This window comes from Esox lucius, chromosome 24 (genome assembly GCF_011004845.1).
Source record: "Esox lucius isolate fEsoLuc1 chromosome 24, fEsoLuc1.pri, whole genome shotgun sequence".
Taxonomy (NCBI): Eukaryota; Metazoa; Chordata; class Actinopteri; order Esociformes; family Esocidae; genus Esox; species Esox lucius.
The window spans coordinates 7089577-7112651 of record NC_047592.1 but is presented as its reverse complement, the minus strand read 5'-3'; the positions used below and the strand labels follow the sequence as shown (position 1 = coordinate 7112651).

At 42.2% G+C, this 23075-nt stretch overlaps 1 protein-coding gene across 1 annotated transcript; it reads left to right on the top strand.

Moving 5' to 3' along the window:
- Positions 1-326: 326 nt before the first annotated feature.
- LOC117593979 (GATA zinc finger domain-containing protein 14-like) lies at positions 327-18003 on the top strand. The gene is made up of 8 exons (XM_034290796.1): positions 327-602; positions 946-987; positions 2143-3297; positions 3409-3938; positions 3980-4659; positions 8021-8126; positions 14240-14492; positions 17933-18003. Exons 3-8 carry the CDS (start codon positions 2970-2972, stop codon positions 18001-18003), a joined length of 1968 nt encoding a protein of 655 aa, XP_034146687.1. The 5' UTR covers positions 327-602; positions 946-987; positions 2143-2969.
- Positions 18004-23075: the final 5072 nt, after the last annotated feature.

Here is a 23075-nt window from a genome sequence, read left to right as displayed (position 1 = left end):
GCATATAACAGAAAGTGGCGCGCAACAGTATAATACTTATCTATGGTGCATTACATCAACATCCACATGATAACAGTCAAATACCCATGAACAAAACATCAATTGGATTTGAGAAATGAACTCAATATCACAAATTAAATTTTTGGCGAACTTCAGAAATAAAAAAAATGTCTAACTTCATTACACATGAACTCACATTAGATTCCCACCCTAACGGCTGTCTCTCTGTACTGGATGAAAAACTGGCTTTTAATAAATAATCACAAGTGATTTCAAATGTTTTATGACATGAAGTGATGGTCTGTTGAAAATGTAATATTATCGTAGGGTACAAAAAAGTCATGAAAATGTTTGCTCTCAGTGCTAACTATTCTGGATAACAGCGTGTGGAAATTACTTGAATGTAAAGGAAGTGGTTTACCTGGGAATATCCTTTAAATTTTCACTTCATGATCCCTCCCTCTCCTGAACACCCTCCCTCTCTTTCCCCTTCACCCAAATCTACAATGTTTCTAAAAGAAAAACCAGGATATCATGGATATTAAGTTGTCAAGAGGGAGAGAAAGAAAGAGTTAAAGGGAGAGATTTCCTACAAGCAACAGGTAAGTCAATGTTTGATTTCATAAACCTGATGAATCTCAATTATATGTTATGGTGTAAGTATAAATATGAAATATTCATTTTTTTTTTTTCCATTTTTTAAGTACCACCCCAATATCTACAACTACCACCACATTTTTCCAACACAAACTCAATAGGAAGCCCTGTGAAGTACATTTTTTTAGTTAGATACTGTTAAGTACAATGGGCAAGTAATGGAATGTTTGTAGTTAAAATCTCAGCGCTGACATGATGAACACATTTGTAATGTGTCGCTTAAGCCAGGCTTTGGTATGAAAAGGTCTCGGTGAATTTACATTAACCATGTATTGTTTTTTATTTCAGTGATGGAAACTGAGTTATTGTATCTCCCCCTTCTAATTTCAGGTCAGTGTAGTGCCTGTGTGTGTGTGTGTGTGTGTGTGTCAAAAAAAGTTGCCATTGGCACAATGCAGATTAAAATGTTATCACCTTGTAGACTACTCAAATGTGATGATCTAGACTGTGTCTATGTTCAGTGTGTGAAAAAGTTAATCTATAAACACCCAAACTGTTATATCAGACAGAGGAGACTGAAATTCAGATAAAAAGTTACATACAGTATAGGGTATAGTATTTGGCGTTTTATTTAGAGAAAAATATCCCTTCTCAGATCGTCCGGCCGTATTGAACTGTTTTGGTTCACAAAAATCATCACTTTTACTGGACCGATGGGTATTGCCCTCCCTATTCCAAGCTATTTCTAAAAAAAATATTTTTCAGTAGCTATTAACATAAAGAACAGTCATACGTCTCATGATTTTGGTTTGCTTGATGGTGCTGGAGCATGACTCCCAAACTGAGGTGTGATAGAGATTTTAGTTACAATCATATAAACAACATATTACACATCCAGCCATAGAAGGAGAGGTTTCATTGTTGTATTATTTCATGTATTAATGTTCCAGAATGCCTCTTTAAGCCAAAGAAGTAAACAGTGATACAGTTAAGCTTTGATTTGTGGCTTTTCATTCTCTGAGTTGGAGCTGTTAGTGTGTGTTAGACTATGCGTGTTAACATGTTCAGGACTTTTTGTGGGTGAACCTGTTTTAGTGTGTGAGTATGTGTGTGTGTGTGTTTATATTTGTTTCCAGTATGTGGACAGATGCATATCAGGATGTGTGGATGAGTTGGTCAGAGTTAGACGTTTCTGGTGAAAGTTTCCAGTGTTGTCCCTTTCCTTGTCCATCTGGTCATGCTTCTGACCTGGACTAAGTTTAAATAGACTCTGGACTCAGCCCACATGCATTTATTAATGATTACAATTGTAATCTTAATATGTTCACCCGGCACAGCCAGAAGAGGACTGGTCACCCCCCTGAGCCTGGGTCCTCCATAGGTTTCTTCCTACAAATTCAACACTACTGTTGTTTGCTTCTTGGGTTTAAGGCCAGGTGTTTTGTAAAAGCACTTTGTGACAACTCCTGATGTGAAAAGGGCTTTATAAATAAATTTGATTGATTGATTGAAACTGTTCCTCATGATTAGTTTTTCTGTTGACAGTGTTCTACATACCATCCTCATGCTTTCGTCAGTATCACCCGATTTATACCCCCTTGAATTGGACTGATGCCATGAGTTACTGCAGAAGAAACTACATTGACCTGGCTACCATAGAGAATACAGAGGAGCTGAACAGGCTTAGTACAAGTGTCGGCTATAACACCTGGTTCTGGATCGGACTGAAGAGGGACGACATGAACCATTGGGGCTGGTCTGACAATAGTCCATACTCATTCACCAACTGGATGGACGGATTGCCCTTCACAGATCCTTCTTTCAGTTGCACTCTGATGTATATGTTTCCCTACATTCCATTGTATACTAAATATTACAACTATCTATGTTATTACCCCATGACTTTCATCTGCTACACTGGTAAGTTCAACAAAATCCTAAATATTTAATGGATATTGTGAGAATTCTGACTGACCCCATGATTCACTACTGTGGGTGATTTATTTTCATGTAGAGACAACCTACTCCATTAACTACAGCCACAATCAAAACTACTCCCACAACCACACCCACAAACATCCTGGCGATTGCTTCCATAACCCTAACAACTCCCCTTTCATTCACTTGTTGCGGTTGGGTCTTATTGTGTGTTAGCTTATTTTGAGCCAGTGTTTGGTTTTATTGTGTATTTGGCGTAGCGTAGTTTTATTTTTTTTGTTGCTGTTTTTGCAAATTGGTATCCAAACTGTGGATGGATACCAATCTGGAAATATAGATGAGTGGGTTGGTGTGAGAAGTTACTGGAAAAAATGTCCTCATGAAACATTATTCTGTCCACAGAACGTCATCAGTATCATGTTGTTAGCATCAATATGACCTGGACTGACGCCCAGAGTTACTGCAGACAGAACTACACTGACCTGGCTACCATAGATAATATAGAGGATCTGAACAGTCTGAATAGCCTTGTTGGTAACAGTATAGATGTCTGGTTCTGGATCGGACTGAAGAAGGACAACTTGAACGACTGGCGTTGGTCTGACAGCAGCTCCTACTCATTCACCAACTGGGGGAACGGATATCCCATAGACAATCCTACAGCTAACTGCACTTTAATTTATTTCAATTACCTTAATCCACAGGATCATAAATATTTTAATGCTCCCTGTTATTACGCAACTAACTTCATCTGCTACAATGGTAATTGTTTATTAAAAAAGCCTCAAGATCTATTGGATATGATAATGACAGGAGAATTATTACTGCCCCGATGATTCACCACTTTGGGGTTTTATTTTCTTGTTGACACAGCCCAGGAGAAAACAACTACCACCCCAATAACGACAACTTCCACCCGAATAACAACAACTTCCACCCGAATAACAACAACTTCCACCCAAATAACAACAACTTCCACCCCAGTAACAACAACTACCACCCCAATAACAACAACTACCACCCCAATAACAACAACTACCACCCCAGTAACCACAACTCCCACCCCAATAACAACAACTACCACCCCAGTAACAACAACTCCCACCCCAGTAACAACAACTCCCACCCCAATAACAACAACTACCACCCCAATAACAACAACTACCACCCCAGTAACCACAACTCCCACCCCAATAACAACAACTACCACCCCAATAACAACAACTTCCACCCCAGTAACAACAACTCCCACCCCAATAACAACAACTACCACCCCAGTAACAACAACTACCACCCCAGTAACCACAACTCCCACCCCAATAATAACAACTTCCACCCCAGTAACCACAACTCCCACCCCAATAACAACAACTACCACCCCAGTAACAACAACTACCACCCCAGTAACCACAACTCCCACCCCAATAACAACAACTCCCACCCCAATAACAACAACTCCCACCCCAATAACAACAACTACCACCCCAGTAACCACAACTCCCACCCCAATAACAACAACTACCACCCCAATAACAACAACTACCACCCCAGTAACCACAACTCCCACCCCAATAACAACAACTCCCACCCCAATAACAACAACTCCCACCCCAATAACAACAACTTCCACCCCAATAACAACAACTTCCGCCCCAATAACAACAACTTCCACCCCAGTAACAACAACTCCCACCCCAATAACAACAACTATCACCCCAATAACAACTACCACCCCAGTAACCACAACTCCCACCCCAATAACAACAACTACCACCCCGATAACCACATTTCCCACCCTAGTAACCACAACTCCCACCCCAATCACCGCAACTCCCACCCCAGTAACCACAACTCTCACCCCAGTAACCACAACTCCCACCCCAGTAACCACAACTCCCACCCCAATAACCACAACTCCCACCCTGATAACCACAACTACCACCCCAGTAACAACTACCACCCCAGTAACAACTACCAGCCCAATAACCACAACTACCACCCAAATAACAACAACTACCACCCCAGTAACAACAACTACATTCCCAAGTGCACTCACAACCATGACCACTACCGGCTCCCAGACAACACTCCCAACCATGACCACTACCAACCCCCTTATCACAAGCATGACTGACCCCCCAGACAGTAACAAACTCCGACTGAAGAGACAGGTGGTGAGGGTTAGGATGAGTCCAAAGGACACAAATGTGAACCTCAATGATCCTGCTGTTCTGAAGACCATCTTACAAGAGGTGAGTTTCCCCAAAGAAGAACTAACTCAGTACTGATCCCAACTGTACAGACCTCCTCTCTGATCTGTTTTAGTCTGCTGTGATGTTCTTCTCTTTGGTCTGGTTTAGTCTGCTGTGATGTTCTTCTGTCTGGTCTGGTTTAGTCTGCTGTGATGTTCTTCTCTCTGGCCTGGTTTAATATGCTGTAATGTATTTCTCTCTGGTCTGGTTTAGTCTGCTGTGATGTTCTTCTCTCTGGTCTGGTTTAGTCTGCTGTAATGTCCTTCTCTCTGGTCTGGTTTAGTCTGCTGTGATGTTCTTCTCTCTGGTCTGGTTTAGTCTGCTGTGATTTCCTTCTCTCATCAGTGTCTCATCAGTGTCTTGGCTGAAGACAAGTACTTCACAGAAGATATCAAAGAAATATTATTAAACAGTTAAACACTGTCTGTGATTTGTTTGTGTGTGTGTGTGTGTGTGCGTGCATGTGTGGTGTGTATGTGTGTGTGTGTGTGTATATGAAAGCTCTTGTAAGAATATGTAACTGGACCCCAGGAAAAAGGCTACTTTTTGTTAGAGATTATTTGTACTCTCTGAAAATGACTCACTCATTTGCCAAATGGTATCCTACAGTATATATGTGAACTCAAGAAGTATTGGCATCCTTCATGAAACTGCAAGAAGTGAATGGAAAAAATAAACAACAAAATGAGTGCCATTTCTTTGAAAACTAAGAGACGAAAAGAAAGGTAATAATAGAACTATATAGTGTAGTTTCTTAGATCTCTTAGTAATATTTGCTGTCGGCCAGTATAATTGTGGCATTATTCGCACCTGAAACATACCGGATCGTGAAGGAGGGCAGCTGTTTTAGTGTGTTAAAGTTAGGGCTAGGAATTGGGTTAGCGTAAGGATATAAACATGTTACCGATAGTCTATAAACTAACATAACATGTGTGTGTTTATCCAGATAAGGAACAGGCTGAGGGATCAGGGGTTACCTGCAGACTGCAAAGTATCCTGGAAAAAGCAACCAGATGGGATCATCTTCAAAAAGGAGGGACATTTCCAAGCTTTGATTTGATCAATAAGTCACACCTAGTCTTCAAAATTCTACAACCTTGTTTTACAACTGTTTTACAACTGTTTTATCGCAATAACCAATAAACGTATGTTCAGACTTATGTCTATGTTCAGAATATTCTGTGTTAGGTTGGACAACTTTTCCAAACGTTGTGTTTTTTTAATGGATCCCATCCAGATTGTATATACATTTTCAAACATCAAAAAACACTATTACATCACAATAACTTTTTTCAAAAATGTACCTAAAAACATAATTTCAAGGCCAAAATATTCTAACTATATAACTAAGGTGGACAACTTTTACAACTTTTGAATTTGATCCAGAAATCACAACTAGAATCTGCAAAATTCCACAAACTTAAAAAATACAGTTTTATTGCAATAAATTTACCAAAAAGTTTAATATAAACTTAATGCCAAGTTTAAAATATTCCCCAGTAGGCTGGACAACTTTTACAATCTTTACATCGATCGAAATAGTACACTTAGATTTGAAAAACATTTTCAAACTTTGTAAAATACAGTTTTATCGCAAAAACCTTTTAAAATATCATCATCGAAACTTTACAGTTTAATCGCAGTAACTCTTTTAGAAGGCTGGTGACGCAGGCGAGCACCTGCCCCGGGGGATCCGTGACATCTAGCTGGGATCTAAAGGGGTTCTACCTGAAACATAACAGTTGTTTTCTTCCTGGAACCAAAGAGGTTACTAGAATTCCCTTAAACTTCCCCTAAACGAAAAGTTTGGTAGGCTTCCCCACATATTTACATTTAACCAGGTAATCTGCCTGAGAACACATCCTCATTTACAGAAACAAACTGGGAGCAATTGAGCATACTGGCCAACATACGATCAGGACAACAGGTTTTCCACATTCCTCACTCAGGAATTCAATGTAGCAACCCTGTGGTTAGTGTTCAAGTCCTCAATGGCCTTGTTACAATGGCCTTATTGAATACAGTATGACTAATGTATTGAAAACACATCTACTTTAGGGGAGACAGATTCCTGTCTATTTTCCAGTCCCCAACCCCCTCTTTATGTGTGAGAATTATGTAAACATTTATATTCAATAAAATAAATAGATAAGTATTTGTTCTCTGACCTCATTTATAGTTCAATCAAAGAACACATTTAATTTATTTATACTAGTATAGAAAACGTGTCCTTAATTATAATAATCAAGTATTCACAAGAAATACTGAGCTCAATTTACAACCAACCAAAACTGGAAAATGACATTCACATTAGTAAATGGGGTGTGCCAGCCAGCATGTTAACCTTTTAATCGTGTAAGACGTTTCAAGGGCTACTGTTTTAGGGTTAATTCATGCTAATTATGATTATGACTCTAATCAATATAGTCGCATTCAAAAAAAAATTAAGAATCTTAAGGATTACCATGTGTAATATATAATATTGGCCAAATAATATATTAGCAAAATGTCCTCAATTTTTTTCTGCTGGACAACTTGTGTCTTGTCTTGACTTGTCGGACTAATGACTGTGACAAATTAGAATACATTTATTTTAATAAATAATTTCTCCTATGGGAAATGTTAAAGGATTTTGAATAGGCTCAGCTGGTCTGGTTGGCTTTTTCCAATCTTGTACCCACATTGATTAAAGTTACATGTGCATATTTTATGATAATTATTTCATGACTTTCTGCATAACTCTATCTGGAAACTAAGACTAAGAATAGCGAATTCAAGTGCAAAGTGTATAAACAGCCAAATAAGGATGACCAAGGACAGCTGGGTGAGAGAGAAGGAAAGAGCAAGACAGAAAAACAACTCATTTCTGAGTTAATTAATTAATATATTGATGCATTTATTTTATTTTAGAGAAATGTTCACAGTAATTTTAAACTCTTCTTTGAATGTGTTCAGTGTGTGTTCAGTGTGTGTCAGTGTGTTTACAGAAATGTCCCTCATGATTCATTATTCCGTTCATAGGGTCCACATACCTTCAGCCTTAGTCACATTGTTATGAACACTATGTCCTGGAAAAATGCCCAGAAGAGAAGTGCAGCAGGCACTTCACTGACCTAGCTACCATAGAGGTGACCATTTCCTCCTCCATCAGATCTAAAAGTTAAAGGATTTTGATATTATGATGAAATCATTCACTAGTGTCAGTGTAGTGTTGTATTCTCTTGTATGCACAGCTACTGTAAACCCAGACTGAAGAGACAGGTGGTGAGAGGGAAGATCACCCCAAAGGACACAAAAGTGAACCTCAATAACGATGTTCTGGAGGCCATCTTACGAGAGGTGAGAATCCCCTGATCATGAGGAACCAACTCGATGATGATGAACCGAACAGTACTGTACAGACCTTCACTCCGTCCTTCTCTCCTCGTACAGTCAGAGGGCTGATGAAAAGAACCTTCCAGAATGGAAATCCAGACGTGACTGTTACAGCATAAATTGTAGTGGTCTCTTATTTTTTCCTGGAGCTGTATATTGTTGTTGTTTGACCAGACAAGGGACAAGGCGAACACTTCATTTGGATCTGTAGATGTTCATCTGTAAATGTTCAACAGATAGTTTGTTTCAAAGTTTGTTAATTGTATGACTATCGGTTCATAAACCACTGCTTGCTAAGGTTAAGGTCAGGGTTAGGTTTAGGATAAGGTTTAGGGTTAGGGTTAGGGATAGAATAAAGGTTAGGATATAGCTAAGGGTTAGGATTAGTAGAGAGTTAGTTAACATGTTAAAATTGTGTTGTTTTACATTTCCCTGTTGGATTTTGTGTAATAATGTATATTTACTGATATGTGTGCTCCTTGAAATGAAAATCAGTACCTCCAAATCCGAGGCCATGGTCCTCAGTCGGAAAAGGGTGGCTTGCCCACTTCAGGTTGGTGGAGAGTGCCTGCCTCAAGTGGAGGAGTTTAAGTATCTAGGGGTCTTGTTCACGAGTGAGGGAAGGATGGAACAGGAGATTGACAGACGGATCGGTGCAGCTTCTGCAGTAATGCAGTCGATGTATCGGTCTGTCGTGGTGAAGAAAGAGCTGAGCCGCAAGGCGAAGCTCTCGATTTACCAGTCAATCTACGTTCCTACTCTCACCTATGGTCATGAGCTTTGGGTCATGACCGAAAGGACAAGATCCCGGATACAGGCGGCCGAAATGAGCTTTCTCCGCAGGGTGGCCGGGCGATCCCTTAGAGATAGGGTGAGAAGCTCGGTCACCCGGGAGGAGCTCAGAGTAGAGCCGCTGCTCCTCCACATCGAGAGGGGTCAGCTGAGGTGGCTTGGGCATCTTTTTCGGATGCCTCCGGAACGCCTTCCTGGGAAGGTGTTCCGGTCCCGTCCCACCGGGAGGAGACCCCGGGGAAGACCTAGGACACGCTGGAGGGACTATGTCTCCCGGCTGGCCTGGGAACACCTCGGTGTCCCCCCGGAAGAGCTAGAGGAAGTATCTGGGGAGAGGGAAGTCTGGGCATCCCTGCTTAGACTGCTGCCCCCGCGACCTGGCACCGGATAAGCGGACGAAGATGGTATGGTATGGTATGTGTGCTATAAATATTGTTTAATCAAAAGATGTGTCTCATGATTTGATTGTTTTGATACTGGGAGTGTTCTCAATATAGTTTTTTTTACATGTAATGTCTGTATATTAGTTTTCTGTAGTTACTTTAGTATACATTTACATAGCCTCATAGTCTCAACCAGGTTCAAATTATTGAAGATTTTATTTTCTGATGACTAAATAATAATCGTTAGAGGTTGAAAATATATCTGTAGAGTTGAGGTATTACATTTTAAGTGACTATCAGCTATTTCCAGTATTCCATGACCTGTTAATTAATTAAAATCTTAGACTGCTACTGTCCAGCTTAGTAAGGGAGTGGTCAAACCTCAACAATGGTGTGGGTGTATACCAGTTCAGTTGTTTTCATGTACGATTGTGCTCATAAGTTTGCATACCCTGGCAGAAATTGTGAAATTTTGCCACGGATTTTGAAAACATGACTGATCATGCCAAAACTGTCTTTAATTTAAGGATAGTGATCACATGAAGCCATTTATTATCACAGTCATTTGGCTCCTTTTTAAATCATAATGACAACAGAAATCACCCAATATGGCCCTGATCAAAAGTTTACATACCCTTGAATGTTTGGCCTTGTTACAGACACCCAAGGTGACCCACACAGGTGGATTTTCCACTCGTGTGGCTTTTTAAATTAGCTCTCACATGGATGTACTGAGCAGGGCAGATACTGAGCCATGGGGAGCAGAAAAGAACCGTCGTAAGACCTGCTTAACAAGGTAATGGAACTTTATAAAAATGGAAAGGGATATAAAAAGATATCCAAAGACATTCAAATGCCAGTCAGTTCTGTTACTTATTAAGAAGTGGAAAATTCTGCACACTGTCATTGATGCTAAAGGGGGTAACACACGGTATTAAGAACTAAGGGTATGCAGACTTTTAAACAGGGGTCAGTAAAAATGATTTCTTTGTTTTATGATTGTGCCATTCTGTTATGACCTACAGTTGAATGTGAATCCCATAAGAAGGTTTTCCCAGCTCACTCAGGTTTTCTTTACAAATGGTACATATATTATCAATTCTCCAAGGGTATGCACACTTTTGGGCACAATTGTATATAGAAAACTGATTGGTTCGTCATCACACTCTAGGCTGTTGATTGACTAGTTCACACCCAAAAGAAAGATAATGTCATCCTAAAACGTATATCTAAAATGTCTGGATAAAAGAGCCGCGATGAACCCACATTTGGTGTTGTTTATGCCAAATATGTTTGCAGAATGCGTGTTATGAGCACACATTTTTGGCAGATCCCTCCCGATTACCTGGATAGAAGCCCCACCCAGTTGCCTACAAGTTATGCCGGTCGATAGTTTTGCCCATGCTAAAATAATATTTTGGAAATTAGAGTCCACATATTTCTCTATGTTTCAAACCTGGACAGTGATTTGCATTGCGATTTGCATGACCTCCAAGTATCAGACATAATTTGTGTTATTATCATATCATGCCAGTCCCAGCATACTTCCTGGAACACACAGCCATGTGACATTGGTAGACAGTTGGGTTCCATTTGTGTCTTTTTGTGTGGCTAAGAGGTTGCAGCATGGTGCTCCCAGCAATGGCATTGTTGGGTTTGATTCCACATGAGGCCACCAGCAGTATATTAGTCTCTGGAAATACTACATGTCAAACACGACAATGGTTATACAGTAGGATTTGTCAGATTGCAAAACACAAAAAACCTGAACTTCCAGCAGCCAGTGAAAGAGCTGTAGAAATAATTACATACACTTTATAAATATATGGTTGCAGGCATTGTTTGGTAGAACCCAGTCCCCCACCTCTGAATTGTTAAGTAGAACCCATCCAGCCACCTCTGAATTGTTTGGTAGAACCCAGCACCCCACCTCTGAATTGTTTGGTAGAACCCAGCCCCCCACCTCTGAATTGTTTGGTAGAACCCAACCCCCCACCTCTGAATAGGTACATGGAATGGAAGGAAAGTTAAAAGTGTAGACAGGGCATTTCATGACAGGTGAGGGATCCAGTGCTTATTTGTGGATCATTGGGAAAAACCTTCCAGGGAACTCTGGCCGTAATGAAACAAGTTGCCATGGGATATGCCGGCTGGTCTGACAATGGACGGGGCACCAGCTGATTTGTGTCGAGAGGAGCAAGTTGACGGGGAGAATGAAGGAGGCGCAGCAGGAGAATTGCTTGAACATACCAACGCACAAAATAATGAGGAAGCCACGCGTCGGAGATGGAACTCGCTTCAGCTGTAAGCAGTCCAGCAAAAGCATTCATCTTCATCCTGGCAAAGCGTTTGATTCGCCGTTCGTTTCAGGCCTTTCTTGATGAGGTAAACTCGGAGTGTGAAGACGCGTCATCTCTCACTGGTTGTGTGGCTAAGTTGGACGTTCATCTGGCAAATAGGGACATTCAAAAAGCTTTCTTACATCCCCATAAATAGTTTGGGCAATTATTTGTACTTGTTATTTATGAATGTTTTATGTTTCTGTATTGCAACCTGCATGTAGTTATTTGGGGTATTCTAAGCAAAACTGTAAAAATGCAGCATTTGGTAGAATGATTTCCACCATTGGTAAAATTAGCAAAAAAGGATGTGGAGAAAGTTGCCTTAATGTCACACTTAAAATATGGGAGAAATCCAATGTATAACAGAGTTCTAATAAAGAAAATCTGAATCAATATTATTTTTTTATCCCTGTGAATACATACGTGAGTTTAGCAGCTGGATAGACTTTACAATTGAAAAGCACCGTTACATAAGTATGCACACCGTTACACCATGTACGTAAGTCTCGTTAGGTCAGGAAGTGTGGTGTATGATGTTCACACCCAAGTCTACTGAACATAATAATAGCAGAAATACAGGTTGTCATCCACTTGTTAGACTACAGCGTTTCACTTTAAAACAAGCAGCTGGATCCCTCTGGTGGCCAAGTGGACATGTACCGAAAGAACAAATGTAACTGGATGAGGACGAGTGTAATTGGATGAGGACACGTGTAATTGGATGAGGACAAGTGTAATTGGATGACGTTGATTTGCTGATATGTCGACATGTTATTTTGTTACCGGCGGTGCCAGACTGTTGGGACCACCGTCCCTGGCAGAGTATTTTCTAAGCATTGCAAAGAACAGTGATGTGTAGTGGGCATTTTGTAGTTCTTCCATTTACAAATATTTCCCTTTTTGTCTGTGAATCTGTTACCCCTCAGTAAACATGAAAAAGGAAGGCGCTGTTCCGAGCTCTGGGAATGTATCTCAAATCGATAGCCCGACTTCTCATGTCCTCCTCAAAATGAATTGAATGTAAGGCGACAGAAGTTGAACATTGTGAAACAGCGTGGTGACTTTCTGTACCCACTGTTTATTTCAGTCTCAACAAGGCTCGGTACTGGTTAGTTCCAATACATATTTGTCAGAGACAAATTATTCTTATTTACAACCCTCTCTCCCCTCCCGCAATCAATTACATGCACACCCTCCGCTGCTCCCTTTCCTCTCCTTCCTCTCCTTTCCCATCTTCCCACTCCCATATTCTCCACATGTCCTGACCTTCCCCCCAGCTCCTCCCCCGAATGCTCCTCTTCTGCTGCTCCGCTCTTGTCTCCTCTACTCCCATCCTCTTCCCCATCTTCTCCAAACTGCGTGTCCCTCCCTGTTCACCAGTGTCAGCTCCCTTGGGATGAGCACGGAGTGCACATTGCACTTGAAAGACATACAAGCACCGTGCTAGGACAAGTAAACACACCCATCAGCCGTAACATTATGGCCACTGACAGGTGAAGTGAGTATGTTCTCGTTATCACGGCACCTGTCAGTGGGTGGGATATATTAGGCAGCAAGTGAACGTTCTGTCTTCAAAGTTGATGTGTTAGAAGCAGGGGAAATGGACAAGTGTAAGGATCTGAGCGACATTGATAAGGGCCAGATGACTGGGTCAGAGCATCTTCAAAACTGCAGTCTTGTGTGGTGTTCCCGGTCTGCAGTGGTCAGTGCCTATCAAAAGTGGTATAATGCTGGTACTGATAGAAAGGTGTCAGAACACACAGAGCATCGCAGTTTGTTGCGTATGGGGCTGCGTAGCCTCAGACCTGTCAGGGTGCCCATGCATGACCCCTGTCCACTGCCGAGAGCACCTACAATGGACACGTGAGCATCAGAACTGGACCACAGAGCAATGGAAGAAAGTGACCTGGTCTGATGATTCATGTTTTCTTTTACATCACGTGGATGGCCGGGTGCGTGTGCGTTGCTTACCTGGTGAACACGTGGCACCAGGATGCACTATGGGAAGAAGGCAAGCCGGCGGAGGCAGTGTGATGCTTTGGACAATGTTCTGCTGGGAAACCTTGGGTCCTGTCATTCAAGTGGATGTTACTTTGACATGTACCACCTACCTGAGCATCGTTGCAGACCATGTGCACCCTTTCATGGCAAAGTTATTCCCTGATGGCACTGGCCTCTCTCAGAAGGATAATGCGCTCTGCCACAAAGCAAAAATTGTTCAGGAATGGTTTGAGGAACACAACAACAAGTTCAAGGTGTTGACTTGGCCTCCAAATTCCCCAGATCTCAATCCAGTCGAGCATCTGTGGGATGTGCTGGACAAACACGTCCGATCCATGAATATTTTTTCTTGAATATACAGTATATGTATTTAAAACGGAAACTGTTAGCCAATCACTGAGAATCAATGTGTTCTGTACACAGTATTTGAAGCACATCAATGAGAACATGTACTGTGGAGAATGTATACCATGTATTGTGTATATCTTTTCTAACTGATTCATCACATTTCAATACTGCATGAAAACAAGAAGCCAACCTAACATACGTCTTAATAAAGGAGGAGCGGAACTGGAAAGATGCTCAGAGTTACTGCAGACAGGCTCACACAGACCTAACCAGTGTGAGGAACGAGGCTGAGAACAGAATTCTGCAGATGTCAGCGAATGGACTGTCTGTGTGGATCGGACTGTTCAGAGTCTCCTGGAAATGGTCTGACCAGAGTCAATCCTTTTTCAGAATGTGGATCACTGGAAGTCCTTCAACAGATCTGAGAAAGAACTGCACTCTGATTTGTTTTCACATGAATGACGGTCATATGAAATGGTGGAATGAGCCTTATAATCAGCCTCTCCCTTTCATATGCTGTGAGTTGTCATTTCCTTCACCAGATCTACCTAATATTTTGATTCCAGGAGCGCTGGGATGTTAACCATTCACTGGGGTCAATGTAGAGTTGCATTCTCCTGTATGTGCAGACACACGTCGAGTGAAGAGCATGACTGACCCCCCAGACAGTAACAAACTCGAAGAGACAGGTGGTGAGGGTGAAGATGAGCCCAAAGGACACAAATGTGAACCTCAATGATCCTGCTGTTATGGAGACCATTCTACAAGAGGTGAGTTTCCACTGATCATGAAGAACCAACTCAGTACTGATCCTGACTGTACAGACTCTCTGATCTGGTTTAGTCTGCTGTGATGTTCCCTCTGGTCTGGTTTAATCTGCTGTGATGTCCTTCTCTCTGGCCTAATGACTTGGGTGACTGAAGACAAGAAGTTCACAGTCGGTAGATTTTCAGGAAAATCGTTACGAGGTTATATACTGTGCGCGTTTTTCCAGATAGAAATCAAGCTGAAGGACCAGGGGTTACCTGCTGACACCGAAGTGACCTGGAGAATGCAGCTGGATGAAAACGTCTTCTGGAAGGAGGAAGAGGACCTGGAAAAAGCAGCTGGATGGAAACATCTTCCAGAAGGAGCAAGAGGGGTCACTCATGGAAGAAGTTCAGGTTCATTTATTTATATAGCACATTTAAACTGCCGCTAGACAGACCAAAGTGCTTTACAGAACAAGCATATAAAAATAAAAGCAGCAGAACAACCCATAAACACATAGAGAACATCAAGGCTAAGATAAACTTTAAAACAAGGACACTAATGTAAAATAGTAAAAACACCTCAAGAAAAGTAATTAATATGCTAACGAGAACAGGTATGTTTTAACCAAAGACTTAGAAGAGGAAGAAGAAGATGGGAAAGAAGAGGATAACTTGTCAATGTTCTCTTTACATTCTAGATATTATAGTTTGTACTGCTGTGTGAATCTTATAAAACCTGTTTTAAAATTCAATAATCCTCAAGTGTTATTTTATTGACAGGTTGTATTCAAGTGGGGTATTCCAGAAAGTTAGCTTAACAAATTCAGGCAACTACTAACCAGATGATGGAGTCCAAGAGTTTTTGGTTTCAGAATGGCAGGTTCTTGTTTAAATCATCAGGCTAAGAGAAGCACAGACTGTTTAATCTGACAACTTGATGGACTAGAGGACTTCATGGCTCCAAAAAAAGATACCAGAACTCTATTGTTCCTGACAAATTGTTATACGATCCTGACATGACCCAGTGTGTACGAAATACGCAACAAGAAATAAAGCTTTTTGATATCAAAGCGGTCACCAAAACAGCATTCAATCATCTAAAAAATATAGCCAGAATCAAATGATTGGTGTTCCAAAAAGACCAAGAGATGCTACTCCATGCTTTAATCTCTAGTAGGGTTGACTACTGTAATGGCCTCTTAACTGGACTCCCCAAAAAGACTGTAAAACAACTGCAGCTCATTCAGAATGCTGCTGCTAGAATGTTAACCAGGACCAAGAGAACAGAGCACATCACTCCGGTTCTTAAATCTTTGCATTGGCTTCCAGTCAGTAACAGAATAGATTTGGAAGTGGTGCTTTTAGTTTATAAATCTCTGAATGGTTTAGGACCCAAATACATTTCTGATATGTTTGAAGAATATAAACCGAGCAGGGCTCATAGATCCATGAACACAGGTCAGCTAGTAGACCCCAGAGTCCAAACTAAACATGGAGAAGCTGAGTTTAGCACTTATGCTGTACACAACTGGAATAAACTACCAGAAGATCTTAAACGTGCCCCAAACATATTCATTTTTAAATCCAGGTTAAAAACACTTCTCTTTTCAACTGTCTATGACTGTGCACTTAAACTTAACCACACTGTTTAGCCTAATAGCTTCCTATGTTTTTATCCAGTTTTAATTATTTTTATATTTTCTTTTTTCTTACTACGATGTTTTGATGTTTTCATTTGAGTATTTGTTTTTATGTTATTGTATTTTTATATTTCTCTTTTTCTTGGTAAAGCGATGTATGAACTGTGCTATATAAATAAACTTGCTTGCTAAAAGCAATAGCAAATGATGGACCTGAGACAACACATTCACAGCTCTTTGATGTGTGAACATTCAGTACATCAGGAAACACCTGATAAATCAGAAACACCTGTTGGCCAAATGTCCCACCAGTTATATTCACATAAAACAGTGGGATGGGACTCTGAAAGTGCTGTTATTCTTGGTTGGTAAAACATGTATGTGTTGAGACAGAAATAAATAAAAGGTGACAGTCTGTATTTTTGCCTCGTATTCACCAGTGTATTTACCTTGAGTGTACAGCAAAAACAGCAATTTTGAGTTTACTTTCCCAGTAGTTATGGAGTGTTCAGTACCTCTGCTATGTGCTGTAATTCAGGGTGGCAGGGCAGTCTAGTTATCAACACCACTGGGCCTGTAAACGAAACCGGTTCTCACCCAGAGCCGAAACAGTGACAAAACCCTGTTGTTCTGTCCATTCGCGAGAGAGTTAAGCCTAATTGCTCCCAGCTCCCTGCTGTAAATAAGAACCGTACCTGATGCAAAAATGATAAAAAACCTATAGAGGCCTACTACAGAAAATTATCCCAATCTGGCCATACAGTATTCTGTACAGTGGATTAATTCAAGCGACACAGGCTTAGAGAAGACTCCATTTTGCATTTCAGTACAATCCTTTGAATGACCGCAGCATACACCTGTTGGGGACAATCTCTAAATGAGAAGCCCCCCATCCATGTAGCAGTTCGATGCCTGTAGAGGTGTGAAGTCTAAAAAAACGTACCAAAATTATAAATGTAGTTTATTATACAATAATATTTCCAGACAGTAGCAGATTGTCTGGTGTGAGCAGACAATTCCACGGTTGTAGTCAATCTGAACCAAAAAACGGTTATTGTATAGAGGTTTTACCGTATAATAAACTAGCGTCACCATTATGTCGATGACACTGTTTGTGCAGCCAATACGAAAGGTCTCCGAAGAGCGTCTGCACGAAATGCAGATGCTGTGAAAGTCTGCAGAATGTTTTCTACAGAGAGGCGGTTAGTATCAATCATCATCTGTCCAAAACACATCTAAATTAATGTGAGAAAGGTTAGATTCACTTTGTGGCATTTGAGGAGGAAGAGCACTGCAAATTCTAGTGAATAACAAATGACTGTACTTATCGATGCACCATTTCCTATCCCTCTCTCCTTTCTCTTTGCCTCACCTTTGTATCTACAGTATCCCTCCGTCTCCCCTACCTCCCTCCTCCTCTCTTTTTCCTCCTACCTCTCTCAGCGTCTCCTTCCCTTCTTCTCTCGGGCATTTCCCCCTCTTTCGGTACCGTCTTCTCCCTTCCCGTTGCAGCCCCTCCCACTCTCACCGTCAGTGATCCAGGCTTGTTGTACTTGAGCGGCCTGAAACTCCGGCCTGTCTAATTGCCATCATATTTAATAATGTCCAGGCTGTTATTTTACAGAGGGGTCGGCAATGCATATCAATATTCACCGATGCTTATCGGATGTCAAAGGCCCCTGAGTGCCTGATTGATTGTGACCCCTTTTCAGCGAAGGTCACGGTGTGATTTGATGCCACAAAGTGCCATTTAAAAAGCTATTTTCTCCAGCAACTGGAAATACTACTTGGCAAGGAGAGGATAACTCTGGAAATTTTGATTGATGAGCGTTTTAGGGCGTCCGCCCTACCGTATGAAGCTATTCCATGAATATTTTTCTAAATGTTGAAACGGGACTGGCACAGAAAACAATAATATATAGATTTTTAGACCAAATTAAGGAGAATGTGCGTGTGTGTGTGTGCTGAAACAATTAAATTGTGCCTGTGTAGCTTGTAGCACTAAACAATTAACCTTTTCAATAAATATGCATGTACATATATTTGTATTTCATGATTAACGTGGGGTGTTGTCGTGGAAACACTGCGTTGCCTGTCAAAAAGCCAAACCAGCTGGGTGGATGTTTCTTTGCTGGTTTAACGGTTAATCAAAGAGACTGTGATCCACCTGAAATCAGACGCTGTTCTGTCGACCAAGATCTGTTCTTCAACCAGTCAGCCGCCCAACCGGGCAATGCAAACTGGGTCTGGACTTCCTCCTCGAATCTTTCAAAAAGAATATTTATTTTGAAGGCTTTGGAGAGCTGGTTGTGGTCTTCCATTTTAATAAGCGAAACCCTATCCTCTGCAAACTAAGATGCAGTACCCCTCATCATACCTTCTGCATGCAATCTATCCAGAAAGTCGATTGCTTTTCGGGGTTTTCGTTTCTTTCGCTAGTCTGCAGTCGTTTAGTTAGCGAGGCAGTTTGGAGGGTGTTTAGGCCTCTCGTCCCTCTGTGGAGATCCAACGTCCACGGCGTCCGCGGCGCGCCGAATCCCAACAAATCACAACCCTGATCCGTCTGCCACGGAAACTACTTAAGTGGCCAAGGCCTTGTTTGGTATCCACGGGAGTGTGCTCTGATTCATCGATCCGTGACAGGAACCTGTGGAGAAGCTACATGTGCTTGTGACCACAAACTCGAGTCTTCCTGTGCAGGAGCCAAAGCAGAGCCACGCCCACATACCGTGTTGCTTTGCAACAACCACTCACTGCCCCTAAACACAACACACACAGCCACAGATATTTTATTCAGACTGAGCCCTTGTTCCATGCCTGCACCCCACCCCAATCCTCCTCCATCCCAATGTTTACACACGATAGGAGTCGATGACAACACTCCTGGACTTTGGGGAACAGTTTGGGTCTGGATTACAACGCCAAGCCCAGCACTCTTACTTTACAGCCAATCAGAAAACAGTGATTTGCTTCCTCAGTCCCCTCTGCTCCCACCCACATGAACCCGGCGTGGATTTATAGCTGAGAGCAACTGATATTCACTGGTAGGCTCTCAGACTTCTCAGACTTCACTTCCATGGAAAAAGAGAAAGACAGAGTGGGAGAGAGTGGGATGCCTCAGTAGAATGAACTGTTATCAGGCCGTGTGGTCTATGCAGAATGAACCATTATCAGGCCATGTGGTCTATGCAGAATGAACCATTATCAGGCCATGTGGTCTATGCAGAATGAACCATTATCAGGCCATGTGGTCTATGCAGAATGAACCATTATCAGGCCATGTGGTCTATGCAGAATGAACCATTATCAGGCCGTGTGGTCTATGCGGAATGAACCATTATCAGGCTGTGTGGTCTATGCAGAATGAACCATTATCAGGCCATGTGGTCTATGCAGAATGAACCATTATCAGGCCGTGTGGTCTATGCGGAATGAACCATTATCAGGCTGTGTGGTCTATGCAGAATGAACCATTATCAGGCCGTGTGGTCTATGCAGAATTAACCGTTATCAGGCCGCGTGGTCTATGCAGAATGAACCATTATCAGGCCGTGTGGTCTATGCAGAATGAACCATTATCAGGCTGTGTGGTCTATGCAGAACGAACCATTATCAGGCTGTGTGGTCTATGCAGAATGAACCATTATCAGGCTGTGTGGTCTCTGCAGAATGAACCGTTATCAGGCCGTGTGGTCTATGCAGAACGAACCGTTATCAGGCCGCGTGGTCTATGCAGAACGAACCGTTATCTGATTATGTGTGTTTTACTAACACTAGCAGCAGTGTTAGTAAAACACGTCATTACGTGCAGAACAACATGTGGTATTTGTATGTCCCGGCCCGCGGAGGTTCTGTGATGCCTGCACATGCACACAGCAGCAATGACTGTACAACAGTGTGATGGCTCATCTGGGCGGAGAAGTGGGCTCCAGCTCGGCTATTTACCAGAATGCAATGATTTGCATCACAGGACCAATCAGACTAGAGACGCGTAAAATTCCGTAACGCGCTGGTATTTTTGGAATGAGACTGTTGTGAATGAATGTGCACACACACACACACACACAGAGGTGCAAGGGCCTGCGCGCACATTCTCTCTCTTTCGCCTATATCTCTCTTGCAAGGGAGCGTGCACGTGCTAAACAAGACAGAACTCACCACTGCCTCCACAGGCTTGTTTTCAAATGCGGAAGGCGCTTCTTCAATATATTGCCTTTTGTTACACTATTAAAATGGAAAGACATTTTAGAAGGCCTTTAGAGATTATCCTTGATCCTTTCCTTTATCCTTTTATTGCTAGAAATATTGTTTATTTTTATGCTGATGAATGCTAATGAATGCTAATGAATCCCCAAAAATGTATGAATAAAATGTTATGTACATGAATTACCAGTGGGTTGATATTTGCTTGCAATTGATAAACTGCGGTGCTCTTTATGGTTCAGCGTCTCTGGTTGATGAGTTAGGGTTAGGGTTGATTAGTGGAGAACGAGAAGTTTCTTCTCTGAAAATGCCCACAATAATCACCACCCTCCATCATTCCCTCCCTTCCTCTCTCAATCCATCCTTCCTTTCTCTCCCATTGTTTTTCTTTTTGTCCGTTTTTCTCCCCTTCTCTTTCTTTCTCCTTCAGTCTAGCGGGCTGCGGTCGTCACCTAAGCCTCCCTCCATCCCTTCCCTGCTCCTCCAGTCCACTTCCCCCATCAATCTGCTCTTAACGACGGCATTCCTCGGAAGGCAAAAAATGATTCCGCTTAGAATCCTGCCGTGTGTCACATATCCCCGCAGGTGTTCCGCAGAGTGATTATCAGAACTGTTCATTTTAATATTCGTTTTTTGCATGTACATCGACAGGCCAATACATTTTAAGCTAAACAGAGGTGCGAAAAAACAACAACAAATGCTTTTGAACATACAGTCCTTTGAACTCGTGAAATCTCTTTGCCTGAATGATTGCAAACAAAGTAACACCGTAAAACACATGAAATGGCCTCGACACACCGGATCTCCCTGTCTCATACCCGCTGTTTGGCGGTCGGGTGACCCGAGGCCCCTGCCACTCAGACAGTCTCTGTGCTCTGGCATCCCGGAGACAGCGGGCGACGCCACGGCTTTGCTCTCAGAAACGCTGGCAGGGGGCTCTGGCGGCCGACGACGCCGTGCGAGGGACCCCGTGCTGTAGCGTGACTGTCAGTCCCGGCGGTGACGGGCCCCGGCTCCAGTCCTGCCGTTTGGCCCTGGGGAGACGAGACGATGGGGACCGCGACCCGTTCCTCGTCCCCCTGTAACCCAGCAGGAGACTTTTGTGGTTCAAATTCCGCAAGTACAAAGGAAATATGGCATTCGTTTCAAAGACACAATAACGTTTGCTTTCCCGACATTCGGGAGGCGGAGGGAACCGTAGCAACGACCCTGGGCAACACAACCTCTTGTCTGCTTGGAGCGATGGTAGTTGTCAGTAGTGCTTCTCTCCAGTAACCGATACATGTAATTACGAAGAGAAAAAAAAGATATGGTTTCTCACTCGTCAGTGTTTGCTCTCCAACAGCCGTTGACAAACAACGGGGTAGAGTGCCTCGTGTATAAACGGAGCGAAATTAGACGCCATGACTCCTTGTTAAGGCTGCCAAGAGGAGGAAGTAGAGCATTACGGAAAGTTCAGAGGGAAAAAGAGCGAAAGAGAGTGAGAGACAAAGCAGGGACTCTCAGACTCCCTGCTAGAAAGGGAAAACGATGCTTGTGTACGTGATTTTCAGATTGACTCTCTTTTTTCTGTCGGAACTGTCAAGTCACCGTGGAATGCTGAGAGTTAGTAAACGGGGGTAAATGGAAGTTAATACGTCCTTGCGAGGGTCTTAGCACAAATATGGATCAGATATGGTAATCTAAAACCAAGCGCAGGCTTTATTGTGGCACCGTCGAGGCAGATTTACAGTTATTCTGTTGTGTTGTGAGCAGTTGACTCGATGACATGATGAACAATCTACTTTCGTCCATTATAAACAATGCTTTGGTTTGTTTGTAGCTCGCCAGTCAGTAAACAGGGCAGTTAGTTTAAATAAGGACCCAGAGCAAAGCGTAGAGGTCATAACTTTCATTACTTATTACAGGAAGATGCAGTATAATTCAGCTGTTTTGACCAGCAACATTTGCTGACATGTCTTATTAAGCATAGTTAAATATGTCTTCCTCCATCCGGGGGGAGAGGGGGGGGGCACACTTTCCTATGAGTTCACATGTTCCAGTTGTGCTGATAGATGGGATGGATGTAATTGCCTGCAGATTGGATGGTAGCGTTGTTTCCATTCAGGCCGGAGCAGGGTGAGATGGAAACCATTTCAGCAGGAGTTGTTGGCTCCGATTAATTTCTCCAGACCTTTGTGTTAAAGGTGAGGATTAAAGATAAGTGGCTCACTCTGATTACAGTTTAATAACCACAAGGTGTCATAATTAAATTCCCATCAATCTCTACACTTTGCCGCTAACGAATGTTTGAATCATTATGCAAATTAATAAGTAATATTCTCAGTATATATTTGGCTACATAATCTACAGTACCTCTATCTTTTCAGCCCCGTGGAAGTGGAATGTAGATGACTGCAGCTCTTTTACTGTGTGTGTATGTGTGTGTCTGTGTGCGCGCGTGTGTGTGTGT